Here is a 16,970-nt window from a genome sequence, read left to right as displayed (position 1 = left end):
GAAAAAACAACTTCTCCCTGTCCTCCCTGCATGTGCTAAGAATATGAGGTATTTTTGGGGGACCCGCTCGACCTCAAACACAGTCTTGCGGGCCTTGAAGTGAAGGATATGACAGCCATTGGCATGGGTGACCCCCACGCCATCGAGCCCTCTATCGCCAGACACCTTAATCCCTCTCAAGGTGGCCTACTTGCCCCCCCAAGCCTGTTCTCCCCAATAAAATGGACTGATTTTCTGCTTCCATACACCAGGCCTCTTTCAAAGCCTCAGCCTAGGCTGTCAGGCCCTCAACGTCTCCTCCCTTCTCTCTGCATACCAGGCTGAACTCCTGGTCGACATGGGGCAGCAACTAGAGAAAGGGACCCCCACACCCTCTCTGTGGAAGGAGATTGTCACAGTCAATGACCTTGTTCTCCGTAATGCCCGTCAGGCTATCCAATGGTTTTCTCAGTGGCCGGAGAACGTGCGCTTTGGCTTAATCTGTCGGGCCTCCCTGACAGTGAGAAGCGGCGCATTGCGGGTGCCCTTGTAGAGCCTGGCCAGGCTCTCTTTGGCCCTGCTGTCACTTTAATGCAACAGTGTTGTGACGATAATAAAAAGGTGGATGAAGCACTTAAATTATACCTTCATAGGAAAGCGGCACCGCGGCAGGCACCCCCCACCCAACCCCCCTGCCTCAGGGCATCCTTTCCAGCACCCCGGTAAGGCAAAGCCTTAGCCATGCAATAAACCACCTCCTCAGCAGAGTAATCCACCCTCTGCTAAGCCCCGGGGTAGAATGTCTTTCGCCGTGGCTGCGGCCAATAAACCCCCCAACTCTACCCCCTCCGACTCTAAATGTAAACGGCCGGCCTGATGCACGGCCTCAGGGGGCTTTGGGTCCACGTTCTCGGGCCCAGTGTTTCACAAAAACCCCCAAAAACGAATTAATCCATTACAGAGAGAGAACATCTCTCTGCAACTCCTTATGTCACCCCTAGGTTGTCCACTAGATGGTGCCATTGCATTTCAAATGAGCAAATCAGGCATAAACGCAGCTATAAGCGCTTCTCCGGCTCATGTGGGGGTCACTTGTGAGTCACACAACAGCTTGGCAGGCTGTGTCGGCTCCCGAATGGGTGATTCCTTCCTCCTCGCGAAGAGGGCAATTCACGTAGTACCCCTAGATCAATGCAATCAGGGGCTTTACTCCCATTATTTCCTAGTACCAAAGAAGGAGAGCGCTCTCCATCCTATTATGGATCTAAGAGTGTTAAACAAGCATTTGAGGAAATACAATTTCAGAATGTTAACACAAGGCACACTTGTGCGCTCAATTCATCAGTCGATCTGAAAGATGCTTTTTTCCACATCAGTAATTTTACACCTGCCCAGAGTGTTATATTCCTGGGTCTGGAGCTGAATTCAATCTCCATGGGCGCGCGCGCCTTTCACAAGAACGCGTTCGCTCTCTAATTAATTGTCTATCACAATTCAAGGAGGGGACAAAAGTGCCATATCGCACATGTCTCAGATGACAGGGTCTTATGTCATCAGCTATTCAGGTTTTGCCTTCTGCGAATGAGGGTATTCATGAAGTGGGTTTTATCCCTCCACTTCAGCCCATTACGTGACCTCTGTTGCTCTGTTACAGTGACCCGCTCGTGCACAGCAGCCTTGCGCCACTGAAGGAGTGCAGACATGTACACACATGGGACCCCTCTCAGGGCTGTTATGTTGCAAAAAGTGGTAACGACAGATGCGTCCTTAACAGGGTGGGGAGCCACTCAGGAGGGCAGGACGGTGAACAGTTTGTGGCCGAGTTAACTTAATTATTGGAGCTCATGACTGTATGGAAAGCTCTGAATCATTTTCTGCCCCACTTGCAGGGGCATCATGTGCTCATTCGCTGTGACAATACCACAGCAGTGGCACATATCATTCGCCAGGGCGGCATGCGCTCGCCCAAGCTTCATGCCCTAGCTCATAGGCTTTTAGTGTGGAGCAGGTGGCACTTCCTGTCGTTACACACGACCCATGTTCCAGGCATTTTGAACAGGGGCATGGACCTTCTGTCGTGGGGGAACCCACTCTATGGAGACTGGTGCCTCCACCCCTAGATAGTGGGCATGTTTTGGTAAAGATTCGAACAGGCGACCATAGATCTCTTCACCTCGTGCAAAAACTCCCATTGTCCTATGTTCTTCTCGCTAAAGGACGAAGGACGCGCCCCTCGGCGTGGACGCACTAGCCCACCCATCGCCCAAAGTGCTGCTCTATGCATTTCCTCCCCTGTGCCTGTTAATACCTACCCTGGCCAAGGTGAGAGAGCAGGGCCTCATTTTGATTGCACCCAGGTGGCCCAAAGCACCATGGCTGGCAGAGATAATTCCTCTTCTGCATGCCCAACCATGGCCCCTCCCTCTTTCCACAGACCTGTTGTCTCAGGCGAACGGGGAGATATATCACCCACACCCGGACAGGGTGGCTCTTTGGGCTTGGCCTGTGAGAGGACAAATTTAAGCTCAATGGGGCTCCCCCCACGGGTAGTTGCCACTATACAGAATGCTAGGGCCTCCTCGACAAGGTCCCTATATGACTGGTCACGACTACGTGGCAAGTGTTTGAAGGGTTGTGTGATGGGCGTGGTTCCACATCATATCAGTTTTTATTCTCTGATATTTCGTTTTTTTTTACAAGACCTTATGGATAAAGGCAGGTCTTTTTCCACTATTAAGGTCTACCTGGCTATTTCTGCTTGTCATTTTGAGTTTGACAGCTCAACGGCAGGGCAGCACCCCCTCATTCGTAGATTTATGAAGGGTGCCTGCCGTTCTCTCCCAGTTACTAGGAGAACTGTTCCTGAGTGGGACCTCTCTATGGTGCTGGAGGCTTTATGTCAGCTGCCTTTTGAGCCCCTGGGAAGCATTTCCCTAAAATTGCTGTCTTTCAAGACTTGGCCTTAGCATCAGCTAAATGTGTCAGTGACATGCATGCACTCTCTGTTCATTCCTCATACACTATATTATGTCTTAGTGGAGATAAGGTTTTCCTTAAGCCTAAACCGGCCTTTATGCATTCTCGTGTGAGGTAATGGAGCCTTCTGCTTTTCAGCCTCCTCCTTTTTCATCTGCGGGGGATCAGAGGCTGGTCTGTGTCCGGTCCGTGCCCTGCGGGCTTACTTGGATAGGACCAGTGCTTTTCGGAAGAGTAATCAGCTCTTTATCTCTTGGGCCCCCCTCACTCGGGGAATCCCAATTCTAAGCAACGCCTCTCGCATTGGCTTCTGGAAGCTATAATTTTGGCTTATGAATCTAGGGGAGTGCTGCTTCCAAAAGGCATCAGAGCCCACTCCACGTGGAGGCATGGCCGCCTCTTTGGCTCTGTTCAGGGGGAGTTTCATTGCAGGACATCAGTTCTGCTGCCAGCTGGGCTTCTCCCCATACTTTTGTAAGTTACTACCGGCTGGATGTTACCAGGACCCCGTTAGCTCATTCTGTCTTGGGGGTGGGTTTATATATATATATATATGTATGCTGCTGGGCTGATTTTTATGTTTGTGCCACTAACATGTTATTTATGCTCTACCTGTACACAGTTCTCACTTGTGTGCTTCAGGGTTGCCGTGTGTGATTATGGGACGTGTCAAGCACCGCCTCTTTAGGGGGACCGTTCCCTTAACTGGCTTGCAGGACATCACTGTGAGTGTATTGTGCAATCGGGGAGCTGGCAATGTCTCCCATAGGTGGATCTCGAACACAAGATGATGAAAGAGAACAATAGGTTACTCACGTAACCCCAGTTCTCTGAAACATCGAGTGGAGAAATCCACCAAGCTTGCCCCGCTTGCTGCACGAAAAGCGAATAAACTTACTGAGGAGCAGCAGCGTGTGCAGGTTGTTATATGCTCTTAGGTAAGTGGGTGGGTCCTTACCGAGCATAGGTCACACGCTTCTGTCTGTCTAGCCAGACTTGGTGCAATTGGATGCTTCTGCAGAGGTCAGGTACAGATGCCCTTCCCATAGGTAGATCTCTCCACTCGATGTTTCAGAGAACCGGGTTTACGTGAGTAACCTATTGTTTTGAGGAATATTTTTCACATGGTTGTATGACAAATAAAAGTGCATGTTTTGTTAGATTAATAATGCATTTGTAATAATTAGGCTACTTACCTGAGTGTAGCGGTATTAACATTTAGTGGTATGGCATCTTACGTTTTGGTGCCTCTGGCACATGCCGTTGGAAGTTGTGACCCATCCAGTGGCATAACTGGTTGCCAGTGGCACATGCCATGACTTGTGCCATATTGGCTTTGTGGTTGATATGTTCTTGAGGGTATAGTAGTTGCGATGTTGTGAGATTTAATAGATTAATTCCCAAATATTAGCGTGATATTACCGGAGTATATTTGTTCAACATCCCTTTAGGCTTTTTTATATGGTACTTTTGGCTCTGCCTTCAATTCCATGTTAAATAACATGCCCCTCTGCACCAGAATATCATAGAGACTTCCGGGTTGGGTCGTTTGACCCTAGCAAGGAACCTTTGAGTATCACCCTGGTAACTGCCCAGAAACCAGATGGGGTTACCCTAGCAACCGATTCGAAAAACAGATCTTTCTATTTATCTATCTGTCTGTCTGTATTTCTATAAACTTTCAGACTAGGGTTTTTCAAGCCAACCTAAAGTTTGTCGACAAATTTTTCAATCTAGTTAATCTGTTCATGTTCTTTAGCCTCCTTTGTTCCTTTCAGAGTTTATATGTATTTCAAGGGAATTTTTCCATGTGTTGCTGTATGCTGGCTCACAAGGGATTAAAACCTCACAAGATAATTATGAAATCGCTTAATATATAAGCCAAATAAACATTTTAATGAGACATGATTAAAATCAATTCTGCTTTTTGAGCTTTAAGTCATGATCAGCCATAAAATGAAAGATGTTGGTCTCTTCATTGGTATTCCCTCATAGCCACTATTTTTCCCCTTTTACTTTTGTTTTTTGTAGGACATAATAGAAGGGTTCTTTCCACCACTGACATATATCTTCTATGGGACATGTACATGCATTTAGAGAAGACAAAACTCAAATAACTCTTCTCACTAACATGTAATCAGGCAAAAGGCTGTTAACATACATACAAAGCATTGAGTATTAGTGCAGAAATTTGAAATGGCAGTACAATGTAAAGTAAAATGTAAATAAAGAGAACTTATGGGACACAGGCTTTCTTTCACATGAATGTAGCATTTGTCACATTGTGCATGGGTAAATATAATGGATCTGTGTTATGAAATATAGAAATAACTTTAAGGAATTACAGTGAAAGTTTTTCCCCACATACATCAAAAACAGGACACAGTGCTAATAATGAGACGTGATCTCTTATATACATTCAGGATTTGTCATTAACAATAAAAATTTGTAGTAAATGGAAATTAAAGTAAATGGAAAAGAGCATTAAAATTATTTCTCCATGTTTGTTTTCACTTTAAGCTTTATTATCCATTCAATTAGCTTTAAAATGAAAATATGTATTTGACTCGCATAAAAACATTCATGAATACAGCAATTATACAATTTTGAGCTCAACTGGATTTCTTTGCATTTTCTTTTGCCTCTGCAAGTGGTAATATGTACAGTAATGTTCAATTGATCACAAAGTATGTAGAACTGACATAGTTAAACTCCAAATCCCCCAAAATTTAGACAAGTGATTTTTATGCTATAGTAACAATGCCTTGTTTTATCTCATTAATCCCATTAAATGTTGTCCCACAATTTTATACTTGAATTACATTTTCATCCAAATGCTCACTGAGAGCAGTTATTGCTCTTGATGTTATGTATTATTTATTTTATTTATCTTGAAAGTAATTCATTGATGTTATGTCTTGCTTAAATGTTAAATTACAATAATGAAAACTTATTTGGCAACAGTTCTGGCAGTGATCCAAGAACAACAATTACATTTTAACCCTTGGCATCTTCTTTTTTATTTTTTATACCTATGCCAACACCAAAAAAAGTTGATAACAGCTGCTATGGGTTGGGACGAACTGCAGCATAGTTTTTAATAACTTGAGAGAAGCGAATGATTTTGACCTCATTTGTTTTTGCTTTAAAGTCCTGCCACAGAAACTCAGGTGAGAGCAACTTACTGGGTTTGTTATAAAGAAAATACTTGTTCAAGTGAGACTCCTCCTGCCATACTGCCTCAATGGACTTAGCAGCATCAATGTCCAACTGCTCCCGGCAGGTTTTTGCAAGCTCATGTACATCTTTCACTAAGCCACCAAGCACAGCTCCACCATAATAAAAATCACCCTCTGTAGAGGGAATGAAGGCTTGTGACTCTAGCCTACGCTCATATGGGAATTGTTCACGTGGTGTTTGGTAGTAGCCTGGGTGTATCACACCTACAAGACGACCCAAAGACTCCACACCCCAGCGGCCATAGAACTTTGTATCTACATCAAGGCTGAAAATGTAGTCGGCTTGAAAGGCCAATCGATCCTCAATCAGATTCTCTAGCATTTTCATTCTGCGCAAAGTGATCTCCTGCCACCTGTTAGAACTAGGGATGTTTAACACCACCACATGCCTTGCTTTACCCAGTTTTACTAAAGGAACCTCCTTTGGTTTATCAGTAAACACATAATAATACACACGAAATCCAACAAAGTAATACTGCTCTGCTGACTCCAGAAAAGCAGTAAGAAACTGTGTGTATCTGAAAAACAGAGAAGGAGGGAAGTTGAAAATTAGTAAATAAATGTCCATTACCATTTCTAAAAAGAACAATTTTAATTCATGAATAGAGAATCAAATCTTCCTTGAGATTTTAACAGAGGTTGTATGTTATAGGTGTCTCAAAGAGGAGAAATAGATATAAATCACTCGAGAAGGAGACACATGAGACAAACAGGAGTTAGTATTTCATCCTGTATTTAATAAAATGTCCAAAAAAAGAGTGCTACCTCCTCCACATACATGAAGGCGAGTGGGGAAGCATATAACAACCAACTCAGTCACACAAAATAAAAGGAAAACAAAAAGAAATACAAGTGGACAGTATCTATCTCCTCACATCTCCATCTTACACATCCTTCTCTTACGCTCTCTCTGTGCTCTCTCTCAGGTGCAGCTGTATCACTCCCCACAATTACCGTAATCCCTGTAAGTAACTGTTACAAACTCGTTCAGGAAGCATTCTTGCGCCTATCTTTGCTATTTTTAATGGTTAGTGTATGTAAACATACACTAGATGGATGTCGTTGTTCGTTTGGATGTGTTTGTGCTGATGTGCTCCTCGGTGCGCCTATGTGTGTGCATCTTGTTCATCGTGCTTTGGACTAAGTGTGAGCGGTTTTTTTTAGCTCATCAGCATGGATGTTTTGTCAACCTGTCATAATATGATTCAAGTACACAGGAACTGATATTGAAAGAATGGGAAGTTAAAAACACTTTTGGACCAGACTGCAAAACCATAAGTAAACCGTTTCATTCGTGAGTATTTCAAATGTCATGACTGTTTGATAGTTTATGGTGCTACGGTGCTTGAGTTGACAGTATAATATATTCAGATTCAATGTGTTGGATTTGTGTTTAAACCCTGAAATTTTGTTTGTTCATTTTCTTCTGATTGAGTTTAAAATATATATGGCTGTATCTGAGGAGGTGCACGATGTTAGGCAATCATTACAGTGGGTGTTTACATTTAAGTTTTATGGAGGCACTTATGCCAAAATAGAGCGTTTCAGACAGAGGGTGGAACAGGATGGAAAATGATCAAATATTACTAAATTATGACCGTTTTTACTTACATTATCAGTGGACCACAGGGAAGATAATACAATTATAAAAAATAGAATTTCATGACCACTATAAATGTATATTTTCCCTTTTGGCAAATTAAATTATTTTAGCAACTGAACATTTAATACCAAACAAAGATCCAGGTCTATGTGATTCTGTGGTACAGTTACTGTAGTATGTGAATGATTCATCAGATAGAGGCACCTTTGGCTTCTTGAAATTGTGATTCTTAAAATTTTGACTAATCTATTGTGATGAGGAGGAGGGCGTGGCCAGTGTCTGTGTGTTTTGTTATGTTTAAGTTCAGTTTATGTCATAAAAGTTTTGTTGACTTTTTTGTTGCCGGTTCCTGCCTCCTCCTTGCCCATCCTTTACCTGCTACATTGATGCCGAAACCCAGGAAGGAGAGGAGCCTTTGGGTCCACCATGGGTCCACCATGGGTCAGCCATCATCCGCTAGAGAGTGGAGGAGTGGCTGAGGACCAGTCGACCAGTGTGTCAAGGGATCAGCGAGCAAGATTTTGCTCTCTCTCTCTCTCTCTCTCTGTCTCTCCCCCTCGCTCTTTCTCTCTCCCTCCCCTCATCACTCCCAGGGCTCCAGAGAGGCGGGGAATACCTGCCGACAGCAGGATGGCCGGAAGGGCAACACCTCCCCTCCAGAAAGGGATGGGAGTACGTCATGCTGGAGGTTTCCCCGTCTTGAATCGGGAGGAGGAGGAATGTGATGGGGAGGAGGGTGTGGCCGGGCCGTGAAGGTGCACGGCTGGCGCTGAGTCACCTAATCAGCTGGGAGGGGGATAAAGATGAGCCGGGGGCACCAGTTCAAGAGAGAGAGACATACATGGCCACTGTGTGTGCCAGTGTGTTTTATGTTATTTTTAAGTTCTGTTTATGTCATTAAATTTATGTTGACTGTTCTGCCAGTTCCCACCTCCTCCTTGCCCATCCTTTACCCATTACATCTATATTAAAACATTACATGTTTAAATGACTTTAAATCAAACTTAATGTTGACTTTGGTATAATGTGTGATTGTGTTGATATTGATGTGTGATGGTAATTTTTTTATGTTATTTAGAAAAAAATTTGACAAGTATTGGACTTGCAAACACAAATTTTACCCATGTTACCATGTGAAACTGTTAAAATCTCTCTTAAACTGTGTCAAATTCATTAACAGAAACATAGATGAAAAAACATTCACTTTCAGTTTATTAATGATACCAAATTTTTTTTAGAACGTCTTTTCTTTGCTCTTTGACTGTTCACATTAAATTAATCTGCTAAAAAGGCAAGTACAATTATTTAATTGCAGGCGCACATCCCCAGTTAACACGATCCCCAGTTGATCCATAACACAGGTATACGCATTCACAATCGTGTCTCATCTATCATAATCAATATCTGAGTTTCTGAATATTAAAGCATCTCATAAGCTTCGAAGTGAAAAAAGAAGAAGTATATTAGCAAATTGTTGCATGGCACCAGAACTATTTTTTCTTCCGTTCATCTTGACACGCAGAAATGCTAAAAGACACCAGCAGTCAGACAGCACTCACCCTTTCAGTCATAGCGCTCGTTCAAAGCGGGAGCAGTGCTTTCCTGAGGTATTGGCAGAAAAACAGTATCTGGAGTTATTAACACTAAGTAATGACAAACCCAGATGTGACATGCATTATAATTTGACTTGTTTGACAATAGGTTTATTTAAATTCAGAGTTATTAAAACATTGATAATGATCTGTAATCCTCGTTAATACATGATACCCTTATGAAAGCTTACCATGGCTTTACTGTAGTATTATTGTATTAGTAATCACAACTGTAGTAACTGTAGGGCCTTGCCCCACTAAAAATGGCAGCAGAGACAGCATGGCCCTTTGTTCTATGATCAAAGGGGAGACACTGAACTCGGTTTCCCAGAATGCTTCACAGCCCATGGACTCAATCTCAAATGTCATTGGTCAAAAGCGGCCTATGACCGATGACGTCATCTTCTTAACAAAACCAGCGCTCAGATTTGATTTCGGTCTCTCTGCTTACAGCCTCGCTGCATCCAACTGCACAAGCTGCGCTCTAAAGAGACGCGTATCTACACATACAAAGGAATTTTCCTCCTTCTGGACAAAGAGAGACCAAGTTTTTCTAACCTCACTATTTGGCCACGGTAGAGTAAGATTAACTTAGCTTTGTTCCAGTCGTGTAGTATACTTATTACTACCGGTTCATTTCATTTTCACTGTGAGACAACAGTGAATTTATTTAGAAAACGGAAAAGGCGACCAGCTTCCCTTCTCAATTGTTTTCTATCAATGTTGACAACCTCCCGCATTCCTATCAATCACCGGACCCGAGAAACAACGCAGAGACATGTATTCTCGTTGATGAGTGTAATCCAGAATCCAGATCGTTTTCTCCTGACCGCTCAATGCAACAGGAATTCAAAAGACAACCCTGCTGAAATCACACAGGATTTCCCAAGTAAGGCTTGATTTCTGGGCAGATTTAGTATAGAAACTCTGACTTTTCTTATAAAACTAAATCATATATATTTGATTGCTGAATCTTTGATGTTTTGTTTACATTTGTATGTTAACTACGATCGCTGATTGCGGTGTTGATTTATGAGATCGTCATTTTTGGGGAAATGTTATTTTATTTGAGTGATCTGAATTAACGATTCAATCACGCTGTTACCAGCGTGTATCCTCTGTTAAATTGCATGAACCCCTGTTTGTTCGCTCTCTCTCTCTCTCTCACACACACACACTGAAATTCATGGAGCGAGCAGCACCGCGGTTTATGTACGAATCAGGCTTGTGTTTTTCAAATTCTCCCGCCTGTTTCATTCAGTTCCTTTGTGTGTCTGCTCATTATCACCCACATGTGGTATTAGCTCCGTTGTGCTGGATCTGATCCAGCCATCTTTCTTTCCCTACACATTCAAATAATCGTTGGCTCCGCCCTTTCCGACCTAGTCCTCTATTTTGCACTAGTTTCCATTTTGAATTCGGTTCGGCATTTTGAACCTAGTCTAAGGCTGAAACCGATACTCCATTTTGAACTGGTTCCAGACGTGGAGTTTAGTGCGCCATTTTGTGTCTTTCTTACCGAATCGAGACACACATACACTAGCATATAGCTCCACCATTTAGTTAGGATTTCCACTTTATGTTTTTGTGTTATATTCATCTAGTATTGGCAGTGTTCATTGCTGTTGATTATAATAAATCTTGTTATATTATAATAAGTACTCCTAGTTGTTTGTTTGAATATTGTGTTGAAGCCAGCCTCTGCCACGTCAAGAACTCTGTATTACTTCAGTATTGTTAAATTCTTGTTGTTAGAAGCCAACTGTAACCAGATTGCTGTTGGATTTGTATGGCAATAATTTGACTAGCTTCTTCCCTTTTTGATTATTTTGATTATTAATCAAAATACTCAATCTTCAGGGTAGAATTTTATGAGACTTGATCAGTCACTTACTATCATTTTTCTCTTGTCAAAGAGTGGAGCCCTGAGGATTATTTAATTTAATTATTAATAAATAATTAATAAGCATTAATTATTAATTATATCTGATAATAAAACTGATCTAACCAACCTGTGCACCCTACATAACCATGTTTTCAAGGCAAACTATTATTACAGTCAACTGAAAAGAGAAAAACTTTAATTAATGGCCATTACGCAACTAATAACATTAGCGTAAGTGAACAGAGCTGTTCTTAACGTCTCATAACACACTCATTTTGATGCTTTGAACACTTTATTTACTATCGCTTTTACTATGACTTGAATCAATACAGAAATAAATTAATGTTAATAAATTATACAGTAAGCTTTAATTTACCTTGGAGCAAAAGTAGGTGTTGATGTTATATGTTCATTTGGAATATAGACTGACATAGTTTAATCCATAGCATTTGTAAGCGGCACTGCTCGGCCCGCCCCGAACGGGACTCGAACCGGCGTGGGAGGTGGGCGCTAACAAGGAGGCTAAAGGAAGGTCAGGAAAGTGAGGTTTACACACTGCACAACTATCTACCAGCTGGCTCCCTTTACACATGCACTTCAAATGTATTTAAAAAAAGAAAGAAAGAAAGAAAAACAAAAATGCGTGTATTTTCGCTAGGGAACTCGTGTTACTGTTACAAATGACCCGGCAACAACGGTTTATTTATTTATTTTACTTTTTTAATTTGTATTATTTTTCTAAAATCCCACTTAAAAGTACTCAAACACACATTACTCCCATAGGCTCTCATTGCAAACGCTTGTCAGAGTAATGGCGGTGGGGCAACAGTTGCTAAGACAGGGTTGCTCAGATGAGCTTTTAAGGCAGGGCTTAGTGAAGGGTAAATTCTATCATAATTGAATCACCCTTATGTTGTTCCAAACCCTGTGTGACTATTTCTTCTTCAATTAAACACAAAATTAAATGTTTTACAGATTGACAGCCTTGGTCATTTCACTTTCATTGCATCTTTTTCTGAAAATGAATGGTGCCTGAGGCTGTCATTCTGCCTAACATTTGTTTTTTCTATGTTCTACTGAAGAAAGAAAGTCATATGGGTTTGGAACAACATGAACAATTATGAAAGAATTTTCATTTAATATACAATACAATGATCAGAGAAACAGATGGAAACTTACTTTCCAAGAGCAAACACTGTAGTAGCTATAGTGATGTTTTTTTGTTTGTAGATAGGATCAATTATCGTGGGATCAAAAGTACCTTCCCATACAATTGGGGCCAACCATGGTGTCAGGGAAACAGGGCCATCTGGGCTGTTTTAAAAAAGGAAATCAACACACATATGAATTAAATGCAAATCTAAAAGCACCTGAGACTTATGTGCCAATAAATCATGCTGCTATTTGTACAAAAGTGTTTCTGTACTTACCCCACCACAGTGGGCTGTTTGTACAAAAGTCTGTACAATAAAAAAAAAAAAAAGATTTAAAATAAGTATTCATAACACAGTAATGTCACAGCTTGTTATTGCTTGCCACTTGTTTTCCACCTCTGTTTTCAATGTTTAATTACTTTTGTAAGAGCGTTTTTATGTGATAGATAAATTGCGCATAGATCTTAATACTGCTTTTAATGATAAAGATGCTTTCAGGTGAACAGCATCCAACATCATTCTATACATTATGTCCACAAATTAATAAACAATAATCATGTAAAAGTGAACCATCTTCTGTTAAAGAAATATGATTTGGGTTGCAAACAAGGATATATAAAATACAGTCACATGCGCTGTGTGCCACATTATGAATAAGATATAAGAAGTTTGATATAACGAACTCTTCACAAACAGGAAGAACTGAGAGCACTGTTCAACTGATTGCGTGAAATTGAAGACATTACGACTAATATCACTACTGTATAAAAGTGTAATATTCAGTCTCAATAATACTATAGTATATTATAGTAACAATAATATAATATTAAATGGTTATATTATTAGTATTATTTTCTGTAAGCAATATCACACAAGCAAATGTACTGAATATCAGCATGTTGTGATTTTCTTTGGCAATCTGATTGTTAACTGTAAATCTTTGTTGTGCATATTTTATATATATATATATAATAATAATAATAATAATACATTTTATTTAACAGCGCCTTTCTAAACACTCAAGGTCGCTTTACAGATAATAAAACAGGAACAAGGAACATAAAAGTATAAACAAACAATGATTAAATTATAAAAAAAAGGACAAGAACAGTGCATTTACAAATAAGCAAGCTGGAACAGGTGGGTTTTGAGTCTGGTTTTGAACAGGGGGAGAGAGTCGATACTGCGGAGGTCAGGTGGTAGTGAGTTCCAGAGCTGGGGAGCAGAGCGGCTAAAGGCTCTGCTCCACATAGTGACAAGTCGAGCAGGGGGTACAGTGAGGTGAATAGAGGAGGAAGATCTGAGGGAGCGGGAGGAGGTGGCGATGTGAAGGAGAGCAGATAGATATGGAGGAGCAAGGTTATGGATAGCTTTGAAAGTATGCAGAAGGATTTTAAATTGTATTCTGAATTGAACCGGGAGCCAATGGAGCTGCTGAAGGACAGGGGTTATATGATGAAAAGAGGGGGTTCTGGTGATGACACGAGCTGCTGAGTTCTGGAGAAGTTGAAGTTTATGAAGAGATTTCTGGGGGAGACCAAAAAGAAGGGAGTTGCAGTAATCAAGGCGGGAGGTGATGAGGCTGTGGATAAGGATGGAGGCAGTGTGAGTGGTAAGTGAGGGTCGGAGGCGGTTAATGTTACATAGGTGGAAGTATGCAGACCGGCTAACATTATTTATGTGTGACTGAAATGATAGGGATGAATCGAGGATTACGCCCAGACTCTTGACCTGAGGGGAGGGGTAGACCAAGGAATTATCAATGGGTAGTGTGAAACTATTGATTTTGGAAATGGTGGATTTGGTGGCTACGAGGAGGAATTCAGATTTATCACTGTTAAGTTTAAGGAAGTTTGAGGTGAACCAGTCTTTAATTTCCAATAAGCAGTTGGTAAGGGACAGGGGAGCGAGGAAGTGGGTTTGCTGGATACATAGAGCTGGGTGTCATCAGCGTAACAATGAAAATGAATGTTGAATTTGCGGAAAATGTTGCCAAGGGGCAGTAGGTAGGTGATGAAAAGGAGGGGGCCAAGAACTGAACCTTGAGGGACACCAGTAGTGACAGGGGAAGGGTGAGATGTGAAAGATTTTAGTTGAATAAACTGAGTGCGGTCGGAGAGATATGAGCGGAACCAATCAAGAGGGGTGTGTGAGATGCCAAGAGAGGATAGTCTATTCAGGAGAATAGAGTGAGAAATGGTATCAAAGGCCGCACTAAGATCAAGGAGGATCAGGATGGAGATGAGTCCGGAATCAGCAGCTATGAGTAGATCATTGGTGATTTTTATTAGGGCAGTTTCGGTACTATGGGAGGGCGAAAACCAGACTGGAAAGGTTCAGTAAAGGCTGTTGAGGGTAAGGAAGGCGTGGAGTTGTGCAGACACTATTTTTTCAAGTATTTTAGAAATAAATGGAAGATTTGAGATGGGACGAAGATTATTGTAGTTAGTGGGATCTAAGCCAGGTTTTTTAGAATCGGTGAGACAGATGCAGTTTTGAAAAGTGAGGGTACAATACCAGAGGAAAGAGATGAATGAATAATGGAAGTTATGAAGGGAGGAGGGAAGTGAGGCAGGTTTTGACCAGGGCTGTGGGGAGGGGGTCAAGAGAACAGGTTGAAGACTTTGATTTACGGATAAGATCAGAAATTTCAGAGGAGGAGGGCAGTAGAAAGCAGCAAAATGAGTCACTATTGGGGAGGGGCAAAGGGGGAGGGGTAGGCAAGGGGATTGAATGTAATTGCTGGTGAATAGAGGTGATTTTTTTATTAAAAAAGATAATTAATGAATTACAAGTCTCACTTGAGTACATGTGAGAAGGTAAGGAATCAGGGGGGTTAAAAATGTTATGCATGATTGAGAAGAGAGACCTGGAGTTACCTTCGTTGGAGCAGATGAGATCAGAGTAGTAGTTTGACTTAGTTACAGCTATTGAGTTTGAGTAGTGAAGAAGATGAGTTTTGTGCATTTCTTTATGAATGGAAAGACCGTTTTTTTATGTAGGCGTTCAAGTTGGCGACCTTTGGCTTTCATGAGGCGAAGCTCTGATGAGAACCATGGGGCAGAACGTGAAAAAGTAACAGATCGAGTTTTGAGAGGGGCAAGGGAGTTGAGAATATTGCAAAGTCCAGAGTTATAATAAGTGGCAAGGTGGTCCGTAGAAGAAAAGTCAGGGATGGGCAAATTGTCAATATAGGAAGATAGGATGTCTGTATTTATGTTGTTAATATTACGAAAGAAAATCTGGCGGACTGGCTTGATTACAGCCAGACACAGGGAGATATTAAAGGACAAAAGAAAATGATCAGAAATGTGAACATCATCGGCAGAACAATTGAAGGGGATAAGCCAGAGCAGCAAATCAAATCAAGTGAGTGACCTTTTATGTGAGTGGGAAATTCAACATACTGATAGAATCCAAAACTGTCTAAGCAGGAGGTAAAGTCTCTGGTGAGTGGGAGGTTTATATTGTCCATATGAATATTAAAATCACCAAGGAGAATGACATTAGGAGAGAGAGTAGAGAGATGGGTGAGTAGTGTAGAGAATTCGTTTAAAAAGTCACTGTGTGGTTTGGGAGGACAGTAAACTGTGGCAATAACTGTTGGAGTGCGACCAGGCAATTTAAATACAAAGCATTCCATAGTGCGGAAAACTGGAGTGGAAACTGGCAACATCTTCCACTTCTCGCGATAGAGCAGCGCGAGACCTCCCCCGCGGCCAGAGCCACGAGGAAGAGAGTGGTAAACAAACCCAGGTGGAGTGGAGGCGTTGAGCTGGGAGAAGTCATTAGGTTGTTGCCAGGTCTCCGTGAGACAGAGAAAGTCCATCTTACGGTCAATGAGGAGATCCTGGATGAGCTGACCCTTGTTAGTGAGAGAGCGGACATTCAGGAGACCAAAGTTGACAGTAGAGTTGTTGTAGCCAGGAGCGGAGCTTGCTGCCCTAGCCAGGTTAGCAAGCGAACCGCAATCAGCAACCCGACTTGAGTATCGGCGGAACGGCGAGAAGTGGACCAAAATGAAGTTATTGGATTGGATTCATCGAGGTGGAAATTCCGGCGAGATCCGCGGTGGATGTATCTCCGGCGATGAAGGAGCGCAATCTCCGGGTGAAGCTGTAAAACTGGCGGGGTAGACACAGACAGAAGCCCGCGGAGCAGGAGGAGATCAGCCGCTGTATACTGGGTCAGACCAGCCCCAGGACGATGCAGAATTGAAAGGACAGTCCAGAGGAGGATAAACCACCTGTAGAGCTTGCAAGCCCACATTATGAACGGCAGCGGGCAGCTAGCCAGCAGCAGCAGCCGCGTGGAGTCGAGAAGACAAGCGGAGAATGAGGTGGAGAATGAGGTTAGTTTACCACACTCAGACACCAAAACATCAGAATAACTCAAATAAAAACGTTCCGAGCGAAGGCTTTTGCTCACGCTTGAGTGTAAATACACGGCCCAGTAATCCGTAAGAACGTTAAAATAACTTAAAATAGCTAAAATAGTTATCAGAGAGCAGCAGCTGCAAAACGCGCCAGCGTCCACTCACTT

At 42.1% G+C, this 16,970-nt stretch overlaps 1 protein-coding gene across 1 annotated transcript in view; it reads right to left on the bottom strand.

The window, feature by feature from the left end:
• Positions 1-5,080: 5,080 nt before the first annotated feature.
• The window catches only part of LOC127633716 (globoside alpha-1,3-N-acetylgalactosaminyltransferase 1-like), a 54,300-nt gene continuing 42,410 nt past the window's right edge, over positions 5,081-16,970 (bottom strand). The window contains exons 6-8 of the mRNA XM_052112996.1: positions 12,705-12,734; positions 12,454-12,588; positions 5,081-6,712 (exon numbers count right to left, since the gene is read on the bottom strand). Of these exons, the coding sequence (XP_051968956.1) occupies positions 6,022-6,712; positions 12,454-12,588; positions 12,705-12,734 (856 nt within the window). The 3' untranslated portion in view covers positions 5,081-6,021. The remainder of the gene's footprint in view (positions 6,713-12,453; positions 12,589-12,704; positions 12,735-16,970) is intronic.

The sequence above is a fragment of the Xyrauchen texanus genome, chromosome 3 (genome assembly GCF_025860055.1).
Source record: "Xyrauchen texanus isolate HMW12.3.18 chromosome 3, RBS_HiC_50CHRs, whole genome shotgun sequence".
Taxonomy (NCBI): Eukaryota; Metazoa; Chordata; class Actinopteri; order Cypriniformes; family Catostomidae; genus Xyrauchen; species Xyrauchen texanus.
Note: the sequence above shows the minus strand (reverse complement) of the source record. Positions and strands in the feature narration are given on the sequence as shown.